The sequence below is a fragment of the Egretta garzetta genome, unplaced genomic scaffold (assembly GCF_000687185.1).
Source record: "Egretta garzetta isolate BGI_Z169 unplaced genomic scaffold, ASM68718v1 scaffold641, whole genome shotgun sequence".
NCBI classification, from domain to species: domain Eukaryota; kingdom Metazoa; phylum Chordata; class Aves; order Pelecaniformes; family Ardeidae; genus Egretta; species Egretta garzetta.
The window spans coordinates 263,642-286,207 of NW_009258758.1; the positions used below are offsets into that span (position 1 = coordinate 263,642).

General features: G+C 39.2%; 1 protein-coding gene across 1 annotated transcript in view; it reads right to left on the reverse strand.

Annotated features, from left to right (window-relative positions):
- Positions 1 to 22,566, reverse strand: part of ST8SIA6 (ST8 alpha-N-acetyl-neuraminide alpha-2,8-sialyltransferase 6) — a 25,375-nt gene that overhangs the window by 2,488 nt on the left and 321 nt on the right. The window contains exons 2-6 of the mRNA XM_035888999.1: positions 21,071 to 21,157; positions 9,768 to 9,912; positions 6,870 to 6,982; positions 5,444 to 5,536; positions 2,043 to 2,515 (exon numbers count right to left, since the gene is read on the reverse strand). Coding sequence (XP_035744892.1) covers positions 2,047 to 2,515; positions 5,444 to 5,536; positions 6,870 to 6,982; positions 9,768 to 9,912; positions 21,071 to 21,157 — 907 coding nt within the window. The 3' untranslated portion in view covers positions 2,043 to 2,046. The remainder of the gene's footprint in view (positions 1 to 2,042; positions 2,516 to 5,443; positions 5,537 to 6,869; positions 6,983 to 9,767; positions 9,913 to 21,070; positions 21,158 to 22,566) is intronic.

Here is a 22,566-nt window from a genome sequence, read left to right on the forward strand (position 1 = left end):
AAAGGAGATTGTTCACTTTTTAGAAAATGTCATCTCCAGTGAAATATACTCATTATAGAATTTCAATTATCTCTAATAGTTGATAATAGTAGCAGAATGGTAGCTCATACTGAAAGCATTTAATTTCCTTGGTTTTAAAGGGCTAACATTTCTTTTTGTAAATATAAGCGATTAACACAGTGGAGAAAAATCTTAGGGCAGCACAACTTAACCTTCTGGTTGTTTTTTTCTTTACAGCTTATTTTGCAAATCTGGCCACAGAGGTGATTTTCAGACTGTCAAGCATGGACAGCATTTAATTAGCCCATACAGATGCTCAACCATTTTTGCGGCTTCTATCTGCTTCTCTCTAGATTAAATATTCATAAAGAGCTGCCTTTCATTTTCTTAGCTGGTGTAGTTACTACAATTAAAATTACATGGTTTGTCTCCAGTGATTTATATTATAGGGAGAATAAATACAATGGAAACTGCAGGGTACAAACAGCTTAGCCACTAAGAAAAATACATTATGTATTTCTTAACCTTTCCAATATGCTCCAACTTTTTACAAGCAAAGAAGCATACCTTAGCCACATGAAACTGCATACACACACACCTCCTCCTAGGTAATCTCCTGCCATGGACTAGGAGAATAGATTCACTAGATGGCTTCTAGGCCCCTTCTCACATGTTTTATAGTATTCTAATAATATATGGAAGCAGTTTATTTTTCTATTTCTTCAGATGAACTGAAACTGAATAAAATTGTGCCTTCTCCGTACTAGCAATCTGCTAGTTTAAAACATAGCAGTCTCTGACGATGAACCAAGTGTGAATGTATCTTTGATAGCATGTTTTCCAAACACCATCAAAGGATCTTTTCAAATACATTTCAGAACCTAGCTAGAAGAAAAGCCCTTAGCTTTTGAACTTAAAATTTCTGGCTTGAACAAGATGATGCTGTTTTAATTTATTTAATTTGAGTAATACAGTTGTGAGATTACATCAGCCCAACTAAAGCATATTGTATACAATGGTAGTTCTATCGTGCCTTTCACTCACTTTTATATTAACTTGAACCCCCTGGAAAAAGAGAGTTCTGTGAAAGGCAAATCTGACAACAGTGTTGTGAGCTAGGGGAATTTCTGAGTTAGCTTAAAAGACAAAGAAATATTTATACAAATAGGTCTTATTTTGTCAACAGGGCAAATCAAGATTGAAAACATGCAGACAAATCTTTTCCAAGTCATCTGTAATCTGTACACAGTAAATTGTCTCATGGTCAGAGGCCAGACTCTGTGCTGCATTTCTCTGAGGCAATACACAGAAGGTAGAGGTCCAAGGGGGATGGGACAGTTAGAAAGGACAGAGGAAAGGGAATGACATTTCATCCGATATTTGTAACTTCCAGATTCTGAGCTGCCTCAAGGTAAAATCCTCAGCAAGATCTGCTGCAGTGTATGGCAGCTTCCTCACTGCTGCCCATGAGCTGTTCCGCAGCCCGGGGCTGTGAGAGCATACCGCTCTAAACTTATATTTACCCAACAAGAGGGAACAAGGGTGCATATGCATGCTACTCCTTCATGGGCCAATCTTAATCCTTACTTTGCTCTCTGTATATATCTGGAAAGGCTATGCCAAGATTTGGTGTCTTCTCTTGTAGATCACAGTATGTGACTGCCTTTAATAAAGCACTATACAAAGGAGGCTGGTTCATGGGAACTGATACCAAATCAGGCAGAGATTGGTAGAGACACGCATCTGAGAGAAGGAGACACTACTGATTGACTGTGAATTATGGTGATAATATGTATATAGTTATGCTCCCCATCTAAAGTCCAAAATTAGAAAACACTTCTCAACTCTGTGGTACTTTATATTTATTCAGAAAACTCCAATTAAAACTACTTATTTATGAACACAACTTTCATTGAGTGTAAGGTAGAAATGTCTCTCTAAGGAAGAACAGACCCATGCTGTTTGCAAAATTTTTCGCAAAGGGTTTTTCCTTGACACATTTCTTAAATAAAGATATTTTATGTGGTAAGAATGTGACCTACCTTTTTAGTCTGATTCACATTTACCAAACTGCAACTTCAAAATGCCTTTGCCATGAAGCTGAAGGATCTGGTTGTATTCTTTGGGCATTGCATGGAAACCTGGTTTAGGCAGCTGATTGTCGTAATAGTGGTGGCTGATTGGCATCTTCTCTGTGGATTTTGAGAAAGGCCAAAAGCCATAAAGCTTCACATTCTCACACAGCTCAAGAGCAGCACTAGTGATCATAAAACCAGATGACAACCGGTAGGCTTTCACACCTTTAGTTCTCCAGAACTGGGCAAGACTTTTCAGATAGGTGGGGTGAAAAAATATTGCCCTTTGGCTTGCTCTGAACTCTTTCAGAGTGTGATATACTTTAAAAGAAGTGGCTGTGTTGCTTCTGAAGGAAAATGCTGGCAATAAAAGGAAAGCATCTCCATAGACTGCAACATCCTCCAGAAATTCTGTCTTCTTTTCATTTAGCTTGTTGTATCTGCAAAGTACAACATTTTAGGAAAAGAGTGAATGAAATGTACTATTGATATGAACATTACAGACCAAACAAGCACAACTGCACTTGCATATGTGAGTTACAAACTCTGCTGCACCAGTTCAGCATGTCTACATTGCAAATTTGTAACAACTTGTTGTATGTTGTCATATGTGCAGTTATGAAAATCTGGCTTTATTGTATAATAAGAACACACTTCATAGGATTGAATTGGCAAGACAGGAGCTACTGAAGCAGATCAGATTCAATGCTAATGAGAGCAGGTTCTGTTTACAGAATTGATCAATTCAAGAAATTTCAAAGGAGAATGTAAAAAAAATATTGTATTTATACTTCCTCTGTTTAAAAATACATGCATGTGTTTGTGAAATGTGTTTCTTACATCAATAGGTATACAATAACCTCTCTAAAATCTGGGTGTCTGCCCTGTGTGGAAATACAAATATGCATGTGAGCAGTCTTGGAGTGTTAAAGATTAGTGTGTGCTCAAGTTTTGCAGGGTCTTAGCTGCTTTTGATATACTTGTAAAATAGCTGAAAATATAGGCATGTCTATTATCTCCTTCGACTACCAAGAGAACACATGGACATCTGTAAAGACTTAGAGATCTAACTTCACAAATGAAGAGGATTTATCCTCAGATGTTTTGGTTCCCCAACAACCAGGAAAGAGACTTAGTTCTCACCATTGGATAACTCTGTGTTCCCAAATACTGAATAGTCAACTTCCAGAGTTATCCAAGAAGTGATACATTTCCTCTATAGACCTGAGTTGTCTGAATCACCTGAACATATGGCACTCGTGCCCCCTTTGGGATTCAAAGCGCTATGTCCTCTTTTGTAGGTAGTTGTCTATTTGAACAATGTATTTTCAGCTTTTAAGGGCTACTAGAGCCCACTTTTCACAAATGGCTCCAGCAGAAACTGGAAAACTTGGTTTCATTTCTCTTCACAACCTGAGTAGGTTTAAATGCTCTTCTCACACAACACTTAAAGACAGAGGACAGCAGCCACTGCCATTTCCATTCAAAACCCTCATGGAGGAGTTATCAGTTACCTCTTGCACAACCAAACTTATGCAAGGAGTGAGACACCCCTTCTCAGCCTGAAGGGGTTTAAACTTACAGCTTCTGCCTCCCAGAAGAGTACCATTACCACCAGACTCTGAAACAAAATGAATGAGACTCAGCCCCTCCTGGGGACCCTGGGCCCCGGGTGCACGCGTGAGTTGCACCGCCAAAACAAGCAAGAAACGCCTGAGCCTATGCCTAGGAAAAGTGGCTGAAAGGCGAACTTCTGGTCTCCAAGAATTTTCTCTATTTCTACTCAGTGTAAAGTACATAAAGAGTCTACAGGACAGAATTCAGATCTCTGTTCTTCCTTGGCTAGAAGTCTAAACAACACAACCTCATCTTGTTTTCCTTTCTAGTTCTGCCATTGTAAGGTGCAGTGTAGCCCAGCTCCCTTAGGACACATAAGAATTGTGCTTCTTTCCTCCAAGAGAGTTCACCTACATTGTACACCCTGACAGACACAGTTCAAAAGCTGATTAACCTTAACAATAATAACATCAGACCGACCCAGTACTCAAACACAGAATTATAAATTAAAGTTAATAAATTCAGAATAGGTCTTCTGAGAGAAGAAACAAACTTAGTTCTGCTAAATGGTGCCAAGTTGCTTCCTGTTCCTCCTTTAAAAGCATTTATGGTGTTATTTGAATATTTAAATAATTATTTTTTTAAAATCCTAAAGTCCTCTCATCATCTCATTTCATCCTCACACAGGTTTAGCTCCTATTTCCTTCAGTGTAACTCCTGTTAATCCTGATGTGGCTTAACTTGGCTAAAAAATGAGTGCAGCTGTGGCAGAACACTTTGATCAAGTCCAGACAAATTGTGCATCAGGTCAGTAAATCATGCATCAGGTCAGTAGCCACCAATGATGCTGAGTCACTGAACAAAGTTTTCCTTCCTCATATTCTCGTGAAGCCCCACTACATCAATGAGCTAAATCTGCTTTAGGGGAAGCAATAATTCATCTTCATTTAAGTCAAAAAAGGCTGGGTAAGCATCAATGTACTTAGTACTCGTTGCAAAAAATAAAGTTCTATCCTTGAATCAATGACAAATGCCTGTTAGTCATTCCTATGCACACTGTACTTTTTCCTTCTTCCTTTAAATGGGAAAAAAAAAAAGCTTTGCCTGATGTCTATTTGACAAATACAGATATGACAGACAATAAGATACAGTAAGATCAGTAAGCATTAAATAACATGCCACAGCAGTTCTTTTCATAGATAAGCTGCAGTTCCAGCCTGCTGAAGATGTCAGAATAGTCAGCCTGGCCTTATTAGATTTTCTTTTCATCAAGAAGGTGAAAAAAACCCCCAACTTTACTGAGAAAAAAGTGTGTGAGCAGCTTTCATATGGATTGAGAAAATGGATTACAGAAATTGGGCCTCCATTCAGGAAATAGCCTTCATCAGAATAGCCTTTAAGTACATTACCTAAGAACATGTGCTTACAATCCTACTGATAGAGTCAGACACACATTTCCAAGCTTTCCTGATTTATGATTACAATTCCTTTCTTATGTTGGGGGTCATGGGGAGGGAAAGAAGAGGCTTGGGCTTGCAATCATCAATTTTAGTCTGTCATAAATTGTGGACTAGTGCCAACCAAGGCATTTGCTAATCTGGGTATTGCTGACTCCTTTCTGCTACAAAAAAGGCCAGGTTTAACAGATTTCCATTTAGACTGTACATATTTTACATGGGAAGTAAGGCTTAATGAAGTAATCTGCATGCACTGCTCTCTATGCTGGTATCCCAATGGATTTCCAACAAAATCTAAATCATGTCAAACAATTACACAATATTGCACAGAAACAGATTTGTAGTAGTACTTACTTCTGAGCTATGATACTCGGATTAACAGTCACAAGGTTTGTTTTATTGCCAACATCTTTGCTAATGCTTCCTGTGGTTGGAGGGAGGTTACACCTGAAATTGAGAAACATTTACTTAAACAGATGCGCACCAGAAATGCTTTACAGTTATTATTTGAAAATTCCTCTCTTGTGCAATGACATTTTCACATCAGCTCCCAGGGATCTCTAAGCACTTTACAAATATTAAATAAGGCTTACAGCACTTCTAGTAAAAGTATTTAATCTACTGTACAGATGGTTAAAATAGGGCACAGAGAGCTCATTTTCATAAATCATCTCACAAATCAGGAGCAAAGTTAAAATCCCAGAAGGAGCCAGTCTATGAATGCCCTATGTTCGCTGCTACAAAATACTGCCCCTCTTGCCTAAATAATGCATTTCTTCTGAAAGTCTTCTATTATCTTCTGTTTAAAAGCAGTCTGATTGATACCAGTCCCTCAGCTTTCACAGCAATGTTGACAGCTGTTTCATGAGACAACAACAGCATAACTTGCCCAATTGCAGAAACAGTGGTTTCTGTAAGAGGTAAAGAAAGCATCTTTTAAAGTCAGTCACTTACTAAGTTTAGCATCTTAGTGTATAGATTTCCCAATTTTATTACGACAGTTATCTATCTGGAAAGACTTTTCTTTTTAATTTGAAAAGCCCAATTAGTCAAAAGCAGGAAAGGAAACAAAGTGCAGCAGACTGTGTGACTGGACATCACTGAGAGAAGAACCTTCAGTTGGTCCCTATTCCCTTGTGGGAACTACAAATGGTGAGTCATGTACTGAGAGACTGGGCCAAATTACACTGTGAGTATGCCTCATTTTCTCCACAATCTATAGAGGCAGCTGAAAAGAACTACTTAAATCAGATGTCTAATTTTTTAGATGGCTAACAGAAGGTGCAAAATATACTGGGGCATTTAAATTACTGCATTAGTGAGGCAACCTAAGGCTAAGTAAACACTTTCTTAGACCAGAGGTAAAGGTAAACATATGACATTTAATACTAGTCTTTCCAGTCTTTCTTATTTCAGTTTCAGGGTTTTCTTTATTCTCTGCTCCTGATTAAAAAATTTAAAAAAAAAAAAAAAAAGAAAAAAAGGTTCTCTCTCCTAAAGGATATTAAATGGACAGAAATTTCAGATTCTCAGATGACCACATTTCACATCACTGGCAAGGTATCTTTGCAATCATAGATCATACATGTATCCATATAGTCCTCTCTTAGGAAGCAGCATTCTGAAATCTACAAAGCAGAAGGACTATCCTTAGAGAGGCAGAAATACAGAATTGTCAAGATCCTTCCTCATTGCTACAAACTGGCACTGGCATGCTTCCCAAGCCTGCCAAGTTTTTAGAAACATTCAAAACCCTTCAGTAAGATGAAGCAGCTCTTACCTAAACACAAAGTCAGAACGATCAATTTCAGCTCCGCAGCTGGAATTTTTCAGAATGCCTCCATTTCCAACCACGGCACAGGTCTTGAAGGGATAGACCGAAAGAGGAGAGGACTGCAAACAAATAAAAAGACACAGCCAATGCCTTATAAATCTTTTGGTTGTTTCCTTGCCTCATCTGGTACATCCCAGTGAAAGCATTCACCATTTAGCAGACAGGGTTGCCAGGCCTGGACAGCCAAGAGCCAAAAATAGGCACCAACAGACTGAGAACTGCTACTTCTGTTGTCAGTACTTTGAGGGAATAACACTGTATTGTTAAGACTGGATGAGTATCTTTTAAATATACTTAACACAAAAATTGCTTAGTAGTGGACTGAATCCTTGACAAGCTAAGGAACTAACTTGTACTGAAGATAGTTTAAATTTACCCATTTTCCTTCGCACTGTAACAGACTGGGGGTTGTCACATAGTCATTGACTTTGTCAGCAGGTAACTTTGTAAATGCTCATTACTTTGTCATCACACAATTATATTTGATGTAAAATAATAAATTTAGGGGAACCTGAAGATGCTGTTAAGCATAATCATGTGCCCTGGCTTAACTCACGGTGAATGTGACGGCTAACCGAAGGGGTTACTGTTTCTAGCTGTTCACTCTCTCTACTCCTCTTCTTGTTAGAGGTTGCTGCCTTGCAGTGGGGAGGCTGAATGGGAGCTAAGTGCATCCACTTGCGAACCAGCACAGATCACAACCTGGCAAATTAATGTAAATTGTTGGCTATTTCAGTTGACATTAATATAGTTGGCTGTTATCCCGGGGTCTCAGAAACATCTCATACATCTTGTTCAGCCTATCCTGCTGTGGGAGCACTGGCATTCAACAGAGAGGCCAACAGCTGGGCTACTTTGACTGCAGAAACTGAACCCACTCATAAAATTAAGTCAAAACTTGCTTACACAAAGCATTATCCTTCCTCATTGTCTCATCAGTCTGCCCAAAGAGAAGCAGGAAGGGACACTGTTACGAACAAGGCAAATAGTGTGAGAAGGGGCAGACATCACGTTGCCTGGCAATATGTTACAAAACAACATGTTCAAATATTTTGTTCAATTCTGAAAAAAACAGTAAAACACAAAGGCCAGACAACTCTGGCTAGCTTAGCAAGTATATATGCACATAAAACATACTACTTTTTTCTTTCATTCAGTTTAAATTTGAAAGCACTATAACCTCTATTGCAATGAAGCTTTTAGTGATTCACAGCAGCATTAGGAAGGACTAGACTCATAGTAGGCTGGGATCTCACAAATCAAGAATGCCAGAGATGTGTAATAGGGCTCTTACTTTTGAGAAATTAAGTACATCCCTGTGTCCCTTTTCGTCTGGTCTCCAGAGTTTACACATCTATTATAAGTCCTGAGCTACAAAATCTGATTCCTTTGCTCAACCTGTGTTTCTGGCCGCAAAGGCCCCATCCCAGTGGGCAACAAAGCTGGTGAAAGGGCTGGAAGGAACACAAAGGCCCCATCCCAGTGGGCAACAAAGATGGTGAAAGGGCTGGAAGGAAAGTCCTATGAAGAGTGACTAAGGACTCTGGGTTTGTCCAGTTTGGAGAAAAGGAGGCTGAGGGATGACCTCAGCTTCCTCACCTGGAGTACTGCGTCCAGCTCTGGAGCCCTCAGCACAAGAAGGACATGGAACTGTTGGAACGGGTCCAGAGGAGGGCTACAAAAATGATCCGAGGGCTGGAGCACCTCTCCTATGAGGACAGGCTGAGAGAGTTGGGCTTGTTCAGTCTGGAGAAAAGGAGGCTACGGGGAGACCTGATTGCGGCCTTCCAGTACCTAAAGGGGGCCTATAGGAAAGATGGGGAACGTCTTTTTAGTAGGGCCAGCTGTGTTAGGACAAGGGGAAATGGTTTTAAACTAGAACAGGGTAGGTTCAGGCTAGAGGTAAGGAAGAAATTTTTTACAATGAGGGTGGTAAAACACTGGAACAGGTTGCCCAGAGAGGTAGTGGAGGCCCCATCCCTGGAAACATTCAAGGCCAGGTTGGATGGGGCTCTGAGCAACCTGATCTAGTTAGCAGTGTCCCTGCTCACTGCAGGGGGGTTGGACTAGATGACCACTAGTGGTCCCTTCCAACCCTAAACATTCTATGATTCTATGATTCTAGGGAGGTGCTGATCTCTTCTCCCTGGTATCCAGCGATAGGAGGTGTGGGAATGGTTCAAAGCTGCACCAGGGGATGTTTAGACTGGACATTCAGAAGCATTTCTTTACCAAGAGGGTGGTCAAACACTGGAACAGGCTTCCTAGAGAGGTTGTCGATACCCCAAGCCTGTCAATGTTTAAGACGCATTTGGACAATGCCCCTGATACCATGCTTTAACTTGTTCAGCCCTGAATTGGTCCCTTCCAACTGAAATAGTCTAGTCTACTCTATTCTGTACTGTTCTGTTCTGTTCTATTCAGTATCAGATTTACCACCAAAATAGCTTTCATAAGTTATATACCCAAGCCTGCACCAGAAATGGCATGGGAATACAAGGAATATGAAATGTTGTTCCAGACTGAAATGCCTTTGGAAATGGGAATGAGAAAAGCAAGGCAAACATTCTCAGAGGATTCACTCCTGAATTCAGCTGGCTGCCAAGCCAGGCTGAAACTTGTGTTCTATAGCAACTCTACCTACAAGCTGATCTATGATACTCTGTCCGTGCCTCCACCACTCCAAAGGAAGGCAAAAAAAAAAAGGTGTTACAAGGTGAACAAAGAAGTGCATACAGGGGGTGAAGGGTCTCTTCCAGAGGAATCAAACAAAGCAGCTATATTACTAACCCCAAATATATATGATACTGCAATTATAATAACAGGTAAAGATACAGTTCTTACCACAGGCAGCATCTTAAAAATGTCCTCTGTAATGAGGATGGTCTTTTTACTGTCCACTTCGTAACTCATGTTACTTCCCAGTGGGGTGTTGTTTTGAGAAGCAATAAAATTGTGAACTGCATCACAGCAGGAAGCTAATTCTGACCTGCAAAAAACCCAAACAAAACCTGCTCAAAGACAGGCAAATAAGTAGGAGAACAGTGGTAGAGAACTAGATGAATGAAAACCAGTTCTAATTAACTAAGCAACAAAACAACTAAGCAACAAAAAACCCGAACCCTCTATAATGTCATTTCCCTTGACTTGCTTTGCAGTGCAAGGCCATTTTCACAGCAAATGTTCAGAAACTAATCAGACCAAGAATTCCTGTTTTTCTCTCTTGGTCTCCCTTTCCCATCTAGAAAAATCACTCTTCTCCTTATTATTAACTGCTAAGATTATTATAGAAACACTGAGAAACTTCAGTCTCCAAAAAATTAACAATGTGATTTCAATCAACATAGAATGAGTGATTGTAAGAAACTAGAAGGCTGAAGAAAGAAAGAACCAAGGAGATTAAAGGAATGGTGATGGAAAGTACTGGCTATATTACTTAGTGAACAGCTAGATGGTTGCAAGCCAATTAATTAATAATTCATTTCTGCAACTGTTCAGCATGGTTTTTCTGTGCACAGTATCACAAATGTTAAATAAATTACAACATAACTTGCAAATAAAGAAGATGGGTATCTTTGTGGTAGAGACAACCTAGCTGCTCCCTGAAACACCTAGCAGAAGTCCTTAAACAGGTAAGAGTGCAAGGGATTCACTCAAACTTTATGTCTTATAATTCCTACTATCTCCAAACTTATAAAAATATTATGTGTGTAAACATCCTATATTACTAACAGTGAAATGCAATGAAAAGCCCCATCAGACCTGAAACGCAATAATTCGTTTTGCTTTAAGGAGTGATGTTCCCTCTGCTGCCACTGGATCAGATTTTTCAGACTGTAAGGCTGAAATATTCATAGCCAGCCATTATCTATCAACTGGTAGGACATAGGTGTCTCATTAAGTGAGATACTAAGAGAACTACTAACCATTTGGAGAATAAAATTAATTGATAACAGAATTGCTTGGAATTTTGAAGAAGATAACACAGCAGGGAAAAGCTAGTAATTTCTGTCCTAACTCTGAAGATTAATTGTGAAGAAAAAATATATATATTTACAGTTAGAGCCAGAGGAATAGAAAAGTTTTATTTCATATTTTTTCAGTGAGTATGGTAAACCAAACCAACAGAACTAGTTAAACAATACAGGCCTGATTCTGGCTGAAAGTAAGCTGACTTTTACAGGGTAAAACACAGGTAAGAGAAGTTGCTTCATTTGACTTTATCAACAAAGTACAAAGAGCCAATATTCTAATAACGTAATTTTATTTCTGATGGAGATGAGGCATAGTCTAACACATGAAAGAACCCAAGGATTTTGTTTCCTGGAAGACAGGGACGAGAATGAACAGGTCTGGGATCTCATTTGAAATAATGGTCAAAATGGGGGAAAAAAAGCTGGGAAGGTTGGTTTGATTCATACATAGAATCCAAAAGGAAAGAGTACCATTTCATTTGTCAGATGGCTTACTGGTATATATTAACTCATTTTGAATCCTGAGCTCTGAAACTCCTCAGAGGAACACTGGGAATGACTGAGTACTGGGATGGCACAGATCTGAAATAATCATGCTGTGAGAGTTACTGGGAAATGTTAATGGGAAATATTACTCCTGAGAGACAAAACAGTAGGGTTCAGACTTGCACGAGCCATATTCAACTCCAGTCCCTGAACACAGTGATTCCCACTGCCTTGCCTGAAGCCTTAAGGGGCAGGGGTGGTCTGTGGTCAATGAAAACCACTAGGTACAAGGGTGGGGATGGAACTGAGACTATGCTCTCATGGGTCAGGAGGCGCACACATGGTGAAAACAATTGCTCTGGGCATATAGTGTCCTATTTTAAACATATGGAAAAATACAAATGGAGCTGTTTTGTGTGTGATGGCTATGAGAATCTGAAAAAGCAAACGGATGATAGATGACATTCATTAATACAGATGATGCGGTTTTGCTTTTTATTACTCATTCCACAAGAACAAGTGCTTCAATAAAAGCAGAAATGGTCTGGAAGAAAAACAGGTATCAGAATTAATAGGAAAGTAAGAGTTTAAATTAATATTATGGATCCACTAAGGAAGTAAAACAGAGCCAGGCTAGTTCAGAAACACAGTGAGAATACATATTGATTAATGATATATATTTTTATGTTACCTAGGAGCATACATGCTAAAAATTTGGAGGTAACAATAGAAACCTCTTTCTTAGATCAAATCATGACACAGAATCCCACCATGACCAAGCATCCATATACAAAGCTCCAGTGGGAACGCATGTAACCTGCAGGCAGTAATACCCACTGGTAATATATTTAGCAATCTGTAGAGGATTTTGTACAAGCTGTGACACTTGGTACCTCTGCAACTTACAGCAAGCGATGAGAAAGGGGTAGAGAGTGGGCAGTTCAAGCAATCTATTACAGCAACCCTCATCATAGTATTAATGTCATATGTGGCCTCTGTCATGAGGTAATGACACCTAAAAGAGCATGTACTTTGTAAGATTATGACATGTATCATATAAGTAAATTCTTTTAACAAGTGCTATATGTAGGGTGTTTCAAAGCCAAGACAACATTTTAACTCGTGTATCATGTCAGCTGGGGAGAGAGAAACCTACCATACAAAGAAGTTCCTAACCAGATGGTGGGATAAGAGACTAGGGTCAGAATCTTAACAGTACCAAACACTACTACCGTAAAGCCAAACTCTGCATTTTCTTTGGAAGGGTAGAAAGTGATCCACGTTGTCTGTTCTGACCAGGAGAAAACGTTGAGATATGAGGGCAGCTCTTGGAAGATGGGATGTTGCCATGCAGACTTGAACACCCTCTTCAGATATGCGTAAGAACGTGGATGTACCTTACAGTAAGAAGGTTCAAGTTCCAGTTGTTAACAGCTGCTAGATTTGGGGGTTGCCCTAGAACAAAGTGTTTTTATGATTCAGTCACAGCATTAGAAGTCCGGAGTGAAGGAAGCTGGAGCCAAAGTACCCAAGTTTTGTAGGGCCCTAGGTTTGGAAAGTATCATCTCCTTTGGAGCATATGTTGGTACTGCCAGTTTCTTAAAAACTGCTTTTAAATCTTGAAGCATAACATCAACCACAGACACTTCTTATGCCAAAATAAGCAGAAAGGAAGTTGATTGCATTATCTGGAAATTTCACTTGGAACAAGTAAGGAACAAAATCAGTACCTGGAAGAAGACTACACTATTTGGACTGGTAATACAGACCTCATAAAACTGAATGAGTAGTCATGGTAGTCTTAATCAATAACCTAACCAGACCAGTGTGCTGCATTTGTCTGTGAAGCTTCGTTCATATTAAACAACATAGAGTCATTGTTGCACTGGAGAATGCTTTTTGTTGCTCATCAGATGCTTTCGCTGAATTTCATCCTTTGTGGAGCAAGGACGCCGGACTCATTTTTATATTGAGGTCAGCTGGGATGGAATTCCGAGCCCACATGGCATCCAGATAATTTCTTCAGGTTTGTGGCTGCTGAGAACTTAAGAAAAACCTGGTTTCTGAAGCAAATCATCAAAGTATCAAGATAAGCCAAAGGAATAATGTTGTTTTCCAACTGCTATGCAGTTAGTCCACCCTGAACCATGGGCAGTAATAGAGGACTGCTGCCTTGGTTGTACATGTTTCCAAACGCCTCTGTATAACACAAACACTTCACATGAAAAGTCTACTCTATTTAGTGGAAATCAGTAAGTATCTGCAGGATCTAAATAGGCTGATGCAGTTTCTTTGTGACTCCTGTAGTAGCTATGTAGCCAGGAAGCTCAGCTTGAACTATTGTATCCCTCCTAGCAGCAAAATTAATTAGCTCAGTGTCATTCTGTACTAATATAAATATATACATTTTAGCTAGTTCAGTGCTTGCATACAGGCTGCACATGCCTGCTGACAAGACACGATGTGCACACGTCCTGAAGAGACTGCAAACATCTCAGCATATTCCTTTCAACAACTCAGATTGAACCAGTCATAAGGGCTAAAGCAGTCAATGATTAGTCAAGGGCTAGCAGAGTTTCTCAGCTGGTGCAGAAGCCAGCACTGCCCTTATCCTGAGTGGAATGGGAAGAATCTATAATAAGGGTGAAATCTGTGTTTATGCAATGAGCTTCTGCAGAGTTTAAAAACTCCTCACTCCTCCAAACTTCCAATACAAGCACGAAGAGGACCTTTAATTCATCCTCATGTAGTAAGATGGTTTGTATTCAGAATACCTTCCTTCATTAGAAATGCTTAGCTAATGTAATTTTGTTCTATATTTTTAAAAATATTTTATTCAGAGATACATATGGTGTGAAAAGGCACTTGCTTCTGCACCAAAACTTTAGACAGCCTCATACTTTGGGACACAGCAAAGAGAGTATACTGCTGGAATTGTCTGCTCCAGCCTAGAGCTGGACCACTGGGCCAATACAGTTAACTGTGGGTTGCAGTACCCCCATGGGGACACAAGCCTGCAGAATCTGACAAAACTGTGCGAACTTAATAGTATTTCTTTTGTGTAGGCTACACTTCAGTGTGATGCCGCTGCCTCTAGACCTGGGGCAAGAGGGCATTCTTCGTTGCTGAGGACAGTGTGAAATACTCCACTGTCATTATACATTGGACTAAATTGAGGTGGGAGGAGGGGAAAAGTGGATGGGGATGGATGCTGCAGAAGTATCAAAACATGCTAAACATTGTTCTGAATAGGAGATGGTCAACTGTCCCCTAAGATCGCAGTGGGGAGGGTTAGGTAAATCATCTTAATTTACTCTAAAGAAAGCTTGAGTTCAGTATTAGGAAGCACACTGGAACAGGTCGCCCAGGCAAGGTGCAGAATTTCAGTGAATGGAGATTTTTAACAGGTATCTGGCCAAACTTCTTTCAGTAATGGCCTAATTTGATTCTAAGTCACTTTTTATAAACATCTGTACAAGCAAATGTTTGTTTGCAAAAAGAATATCATATCGGTCCTCTTATAAAGCATTTGCGCATTATCCACGCCAGCAATGCTTAAAACAGACATATATCTGTGGATTGTCAGTTACCCAATACAAATAAACAACACATTAAAACCCCCAAACCTACAAAGTAAGACTAGCAAATATTTAAGCTGTAAGTCCTGTAAGCCTGATGCAAAGTGTATTTCACAGCACACTTTATAATATCATTTGAATAAAAGGCAAAGTACTCCAAGCGACAAAAGTCTGTGGATTACTAATAACCGGAAAAAGTCTATGCTTGCCTAATAACTTGTTTTAATAGCTCACCTAGCTTGGGTATTTGTAATCACTAGTTCATGTGAGCTATTGTATTGTACACATGAAGACAACAAAGGCTTTAAGGTTTCATATTGAAGAGACTGTCGTGACAGTACAGATAACCCACAAAAAAATCCACTATATTTTGCTGTTAGCAAAATTTCAAGGGTGCAACTACAAACAGTGAGATTGCCTTTTATCTGTGGCCACTGCTGTAATATTTTATAATGAGCAAGCAATTATCTTACTGGACTGCACTGGGAGCTCTAGACAATGATATGGGTTTCTCCAGGCTCTTGTCAATCCAGGTCAATAGCATCAAAGTGCAATGAGGCATACTACGATGCATTCCAATCTTTAAGAAAAGAGTGGTTAAATCTGACACCCGAAACAGAACGTGTTGAAGCGGAATGCTACACTGACAGCCCTTGAGCTGTCTACGCATGAAGTAACATCATAAATGTCTAAGACACTGAAAGCCAACAGGGTTGATTCTGAAATCAAGGCTGAATATGTAAAAAGTGTAATAAAATTTTCAAACCAAAGACTATTTAAAGAGTCCACCATGAAGACATAATTAACTCAGTCTGATCCAAAATTAGGTTCCCCTTATAGGAATCCTCCAACCTTTAGGAAAGTACATAGTCTGTAGAGCAATTAAAAGATTCAACCATTTCTCCAAACCATCACCAATTACTGTCTCTCCACCCAGCCTTTTTCTCTTCTGAAATAGAAATATGCCTCTGAATATATACCCTTGATTTTACATCTGCTCTATTAAACCTATCCAGCAAATGTACTCTTAAATCACACTGCAATCTCAGCATTCTGCATATTTTCTTGTATACTGGAATGGAAGATTTCAGAGTACAGTGGAATTATTGATCTGTTTAGTATTAGGAAAGCTATTGATTATGTGTTGGTATGAGCTTATGTAAGCATAAATTGACCTTGCAGGGTATTTTATTTGTGTTTCAACTGTGGTTCACTGGAGTACACAGATGCGTTAAGCAATACTGTTATACATGTTAGAGTGTAGCACACTACAAATTAAGCTCTTCAAGAAGGAGTGGGATTTTATAATCTTCAGGAATGTTTAACACACACTTTTCAGAAGAGATATTAAAGTGGGAAAAGGGTAATAGAGGTCGAGTGGAATAAAAAGCAGGAGGGGAAATTACAGGACTGGGGAAATGGATTGATCTTTTAACTATTCTTTTCAAGACCCAGGGTTCTTTTTTTAAAGTAGTAATGTTTCCTTTTTAAAAAAGTTAAAAATACTTTGGTGGAGTGGAGCAGTGTGCCAGCTGAACTGCAGTGTAACATCAGGGGTTCTAAAACTGTGATTCACACCTAGGGATTTCCTTCTCCCTTCATTATCAGACACCAATAAGGTTTGTCAGGAATGGTATTTCCATGGGGAGGGGGCCCAGTATCCACAGCTCACACAGGGCTATTTCAGTGCGATACAACTCCTGAAGAACTGTTGCATTGTTTTGTCAGGCTCAAAGATCAGCGAGGTAGCCCAGAAATACGATACCCAGAGGCTTCTCTGAAACACAGCATCTGCTCAGCCTTTCTCCATATCCTCCCTCCCCTCCACCCCAGTCATTTTGAGGGCTGTTTTAGCTATTTGTTAGCTTCCAGCAAAAACAGGAGTTGCAACTATTTGGAAAACCTGCAAATTATTTGCCAGCACGGGTGTATAGCCCAAATGAGAATAAATCAAGCTTAAAAGTCTGTAAAGCAAAGAGATGTGGAGGTGTAAAAAACAATTACAGCTTGCACCCAATCGGGCTCTCTAATTTGTTGCACTAATGAAACATTTCTTTTAAGTGGAAAACCTTTGAAGAATACTAATATAATAATTAATATTCAGGTTACCTAGGGAACCTGAGACTCTACTAACTATAGCTAGAAGAGCCTTTGCAGAGGAAGCTACCCAGCACAGCTTTTTTCTGGAGCTTTAAGAATGATGCTTCCAGGCAGCTGTGAGATTATTTCTTTTCCCTTTCCAAGTTTGTACCAATCCTCTCTTATAACCAAGAAATCCGAGGACTTGCTTTGTCTAAAACAAGTTAGAGCTGACATAAACCTGAAAAGGGAGGATGAATTCAGGTGGGATTAGAAACAAAGGGATAATGTGGAGATTCTAGATGATTGTAGAGCCATAAAGAACAAGAGACATTAAAAAAGTACCAGAGAAGCACAGCTGAATTTCATAAAGGAAATGTCTGAATAAAAAATACTTAAATAGTTCTCTATATGCCAGTAGCAGTAAGCATTGGAGAAGACTTCTCCTAAATCACTGTTAGTGAGATGCCATTTACACCACTTCTGGTGTAGGTACATCACCTTTGCTAGCATCTATTGTGAAGTTAGATAAAATCTCTTTAGCAATGGCTGACAAACACTAATGTGGGGCACAATAAATCTGAACTAGATTACAAGAGCAATGAACCAATTGCTTGCACTTACTCCTCTGAGAGCAGCCTAAATCTGGCAGTGCTGATGTCAGCATTACAGACACTGAAATAAGTGAAGGGCTAGGAGACTGGCTCCCGAGCAGAGGCTGGACAAAAATCAACCAGAGAAGAGTGGCTGTGGATATGGGAGGTATGAAAGAGATCATCATGGCTTGTACTGGCCTCATGATTCTTCTTAAATTTGAGAAACACATAAGTAAACATCATGTAGCTGTCAAGTACCGCTGACCATTGCCAGATTGCAATCTAGCCAAGTGCATGCGAGTGTGCACAGCAGAGCAGCTTTAGAGGAAGTCATTTGGAACAGGAAAAGGTCAGCACTCTGACAACAAATGGACACAGTTTGCACTGCTCCATGGCAAAGCTCAGCTAGGTAGGAGAGGGTCTCAACCTGGAATCCTGCACTCTGCTTTCTGTACAATGGTTTGGCAAAAACACTGTGGTCTGTGCCACACATGGCTGTCAGCTGTAACCCTTTTGCCAAATACAAAGACAAGTATTTCTTTCCTGCATTGCTCTTCTAATTCATATTCTTTTATTTGGCCTGGATCTGCTGGGAGTGCGGCTTACAAAGAGAATTGATGTGTACTCATTGGCACGCAGTGCTGTCTTCTAGGAATGTAAGAGTTACTGGCTCAGATCACATATTCATTCACTCCACTACCAGTATGGTGGTAGCCAACAGCAAGAGCTGCAAAGGAGAACACATGAAAGCTTCCTTGAGAAATTCACTACCCCACGGGAAGCTGCTTTTGAACCTTATTAATTAGAGGTTAGTTTATGCCCTGAAGCATAAGACATTAAATCCCTTATAAATATGCATGCCTGTTCTTCAGAACTTCAGGATAATACAGAGATGTCATACAACTGACACCACGCCTGAGAAGCATGTAAGTGTTCACTCCATTTAACAGATGGGCAAACAGGGAAAGAAGTCAAGCAGCTTCTCTGCAGTCTAGTCAGCAGGCAGGCTTCTGGTGGCACTGGCAGATGAATAATATGATACAGGCAGCTTCAAGCTCTCCTCCTGAAGGTGGCTAGCTGTATTACCCAATTCCCTGCACAGCCCCTCTGAGATTAATTTCCTCTTCTGCAAAATGGGTGTGTTTATCTACTGACTTAATGAGATTTTTAGAACTGAATATTTGTATTACACAATTATTATGCATTACTGACACAAGGCAAAGTTAGAAAAAGGAAGAGATGTACTGCCAAGGGATTATTAATTCATTTATTTCACCACATTTCTAGATGTCAATACATCATTTCTCAGCTAGAGTGTCCTTGCAAAGCTAGTTCCAGGCTCTTGTGCTTAAGTCTGGGAGTACTGAAAGCATGGAATGTATACAGATTTAGTCAGTAAATTTTATACCGAATTTGGTTTTCTCTTTTTTTTTTAAATCTTTTTTTCTGAAGCTTCTATTGATCAATTGCTAAGAGCTTTGAAAGTCTCCAGTATGGTGTGGGAGCAAGGACAACTGTAAAATTTTAATGTCCTGTTTCCAGAAAACAGAGAGGAGTTTGGGAGAAAGGGAAAAGAAAGAAAAGACTTCTGCAAAAGCACACTTCTTTTGTAAAATAATCATCAGCAATGCCCTAAACAAAAATACCAGACCTTGGTCATATCAATGGAATTTCTGGATGATACCAAAGCAGATCAAATTTCATAGGGACAGAATATACAGTTTTGTCATCAGAATTACCCCCTGGTTGTATACCTATGAACTAGCTAATACTCTAGCTAGTTTGGATGTTAAAAAGCAATGAAACCATAATAACACAGCCCTTGAATGTAAATTAAGTAACAAGAGTTTTTCCAGCCTGTGCTGAATTCTGGGTTTCAAAAGATTTTTTTTTGCTTAGTATTTGAGCTAAGTTAAAGCTAGCAAACTCACCTCAATGTACAGATAGTCCACGTTTTCTAAGTGGCCTAGTACACCCCACAGTTTTCACTTTTGAATATTTCCAGTCTGATCATTGGTTGTATAACCCACCTTGACTACTTATGATGCACACTCCTTGCTGGAAGCCAAAGACAGCAAGAGGAACAGTAAGCATCTTGTACTTAAAGTCCAACAGTCTCATATGATGGTTTAGATAGAGGGTGTCATATTTGATCCTCATAGGCCTAGAAGATGTAGAAGAAGTTGACCCAGTGGAAGGGAGAATGCAGAAGCAATAAATGAAGAGGACAAGCCGGAACAAGGAGTGGTTACTCTGCCACTGACCCATACACCTAGCACAGCAGAAGTGGCAAATTTCTGGTAAGTGGTGGCTGGTCCGTTCAGAAGGAAGGTAAGTTAAAAAAAGATTGGAAAACAAAAACCCTAAATGTAGCAGGGCAAAGAGCAGATGAGAGCAGCTTTCCTTCTTGCCAACTCTGGACAAGACACCTGCCTGTTCTGAAACAGAATGGGCTGCTTCTACAGCTCCTTACCATGCTCTGGTGTCTCTGTGCACAGCTAAAGCCTGCCTGAGTTAACTGAAAGTTTCTTAAACCTTAACTTCATGTATCCTCCTACCTCAGCCTTGGGAAACACCATTAGTCAGTTACAATACACAGCAAACACAGCAATTTATGATGCACACAAAGCTTTACCCCTCCCAAAAAAACCCTACTACTTCCAAGGGTATCATGCTGAGCGTGTGGATATTAAGTTTTCAATGCTAGTTAACTCCAAAGAGTTGGAAGGTAGGTCAGTTTATTTAATGATCACGACAGAATCTTTAATTCTGATCCATGTAATAATGTAATTCAAGACAGTATTTCCCCTGGAGAAAATAGGGTTGGCACAGTGAAGCTGTTCTCTAAATCCAGCATGATGCATTTCCAAATGAGAGAGGAAGCTTTTCAGGGATCACTGTCCCTATTGAGCATGTACTTATGTGCCATCCCAAACAAGGACAGATGTAATCATGCGCTTACATGCTCAGGGGCCATGACATGCAGCATCAAACCTAATGAGTGCCTTGGGCACTTCTGTAATAGAAGCAATAGTCTTGGGGTAAGAAACACACTGCTCCATTACACAGCCTTTTACCAGAGTGCCTGTGCAGATGGACAAAATCACATTACTGATTTTTTTTTTTTTTTAATACGCTAGGCTTTGTGTCAGGACTATTTTAATCTATTCTACTTAAGTTAGTTAACTATTCATTATAGTGGAGACAGGTAAAATTACTTCATTTGTGTTGTTCTTTTATCCTACTCAGTTTGCACAGTTCAATCCAAATAAACAAGAAGAGCCTCAGCATCAAAAGAGTAATAGAAATGTATAGCCACAAATGCAGTCTAAAAGCAATGCGAAATTACCTTTTCAAAAGGGAAGATTTAAATTTATAGCTTGCTAGATGAATCTAGGGTAAACAGTTTTTCTAAATGAGACAATGAAAATTACCTGAATTTCATAGATTCTTCTGGTCTCCTGATCCAGGTGCAGTTCTGCAGTTTTGTGACTATGTGAAGATAATAATCTTCTGAATATCTAAAAAAAGCAACAACATCAAACACTAGAATATATATGTATGTATATTTAGAAACAGTCTCTAAAACATTCAAATGATGCATGTATTAATAATAATGTGCACGGTGCATATATAATAGATTGCTTTTAGAACTCCATGACCTATTTTATTTTTGTAATTTGTAACAGTACTATTCTCATTTAATTAGCATGACCTATTAAACATTGCTTCTTAATTGTGATGTCCTAATGAACTTTTCAGACACTTTCAAAAGTACACTGGTTTCAAACTTAAATATTTGACCATAAATAACTTGAAGTTATTAGAAATCAAGCACAAAAGTTCACAATAATAATAATAAAAAAAAATCTCTTGTATTTGGTGTTTTAAACTTCAAAAACGTTTTGAAATGCGGCTCATCTTCAAGATGAAACATTATACTTCTTATGTCTTTTCTTTAATTTACTTCATAGAGTCCCCAAAGCTCAATTCAATCATCTAAGACCATAGACCAATATTTACAGATGTAAATTTTCCTTCAAATTACCTCTTAAATAAAACAATCAGTTGTTTTAGATCAACTAGCACTTTGGTTACATTGGTACATGTAACCAAAGAGCTTTCTGCTCCTTTTAAACCCTTTCAAGAGAATTAAATTTGTCCATATGTGAATTACTTCAGAATATGTAAGTCAAAAGAATAGGGACATTTCTTCTCATACAGGCTCAATGTTAATACTTCTCCCATTTGTGCTTGGATCCTAACATAGGTCTTTTAAAAACAGTAACTCTGACTTCTAAGTAGGTTGGGAGAATGGAAAGAAGAGATTATATGGGAAGAAGAGATTGTATGGATGCCACAACTACAAATTCTATGGGACTCATGCCTCCAGAAAAGACGTATCTTGTATTATTTTAGCAAAAATGGCTTAGTGTTGGCCCAAAACCAAATGATCATGAGTTTATTTAAGCTGGAACTTAGAAGTGTGTATTGTGAACAGTTTTACAAGAGTCAGGATGGCAAGAAACCCCACTTGCTTTTAAATGGAGCATGAGAATTCATAGCAAGGAATATAAAAAAGGCTGTGGTGGCTTGCAACAGTAGAGGTCAACAACCCAAAAGCCTCCTTCTCTGTGTTCAACATGCTTTGAAGGTAAACATTTGAAAAAAACAGATCCCTTTATTTGTTCGCTTGATAAGAGTACTGCAACTGCTAAAGCTAACTTGTTTATCTACCCCTGAGTAAAATCATGTCCCGTTTCCACATGGAAAAAGAAATTAAAATTTTTAGAGGAATTCTGCAATAGAATTGGTCTTTGGCTCAAGTTTGCACCTGTGACAACATGTATGATTTTCATTCCCCAGACTTAGCAAACTCTTAGAGTAACTAGATAATTGTGACTAAACTGATTTTACTGAGCCCTTGCAA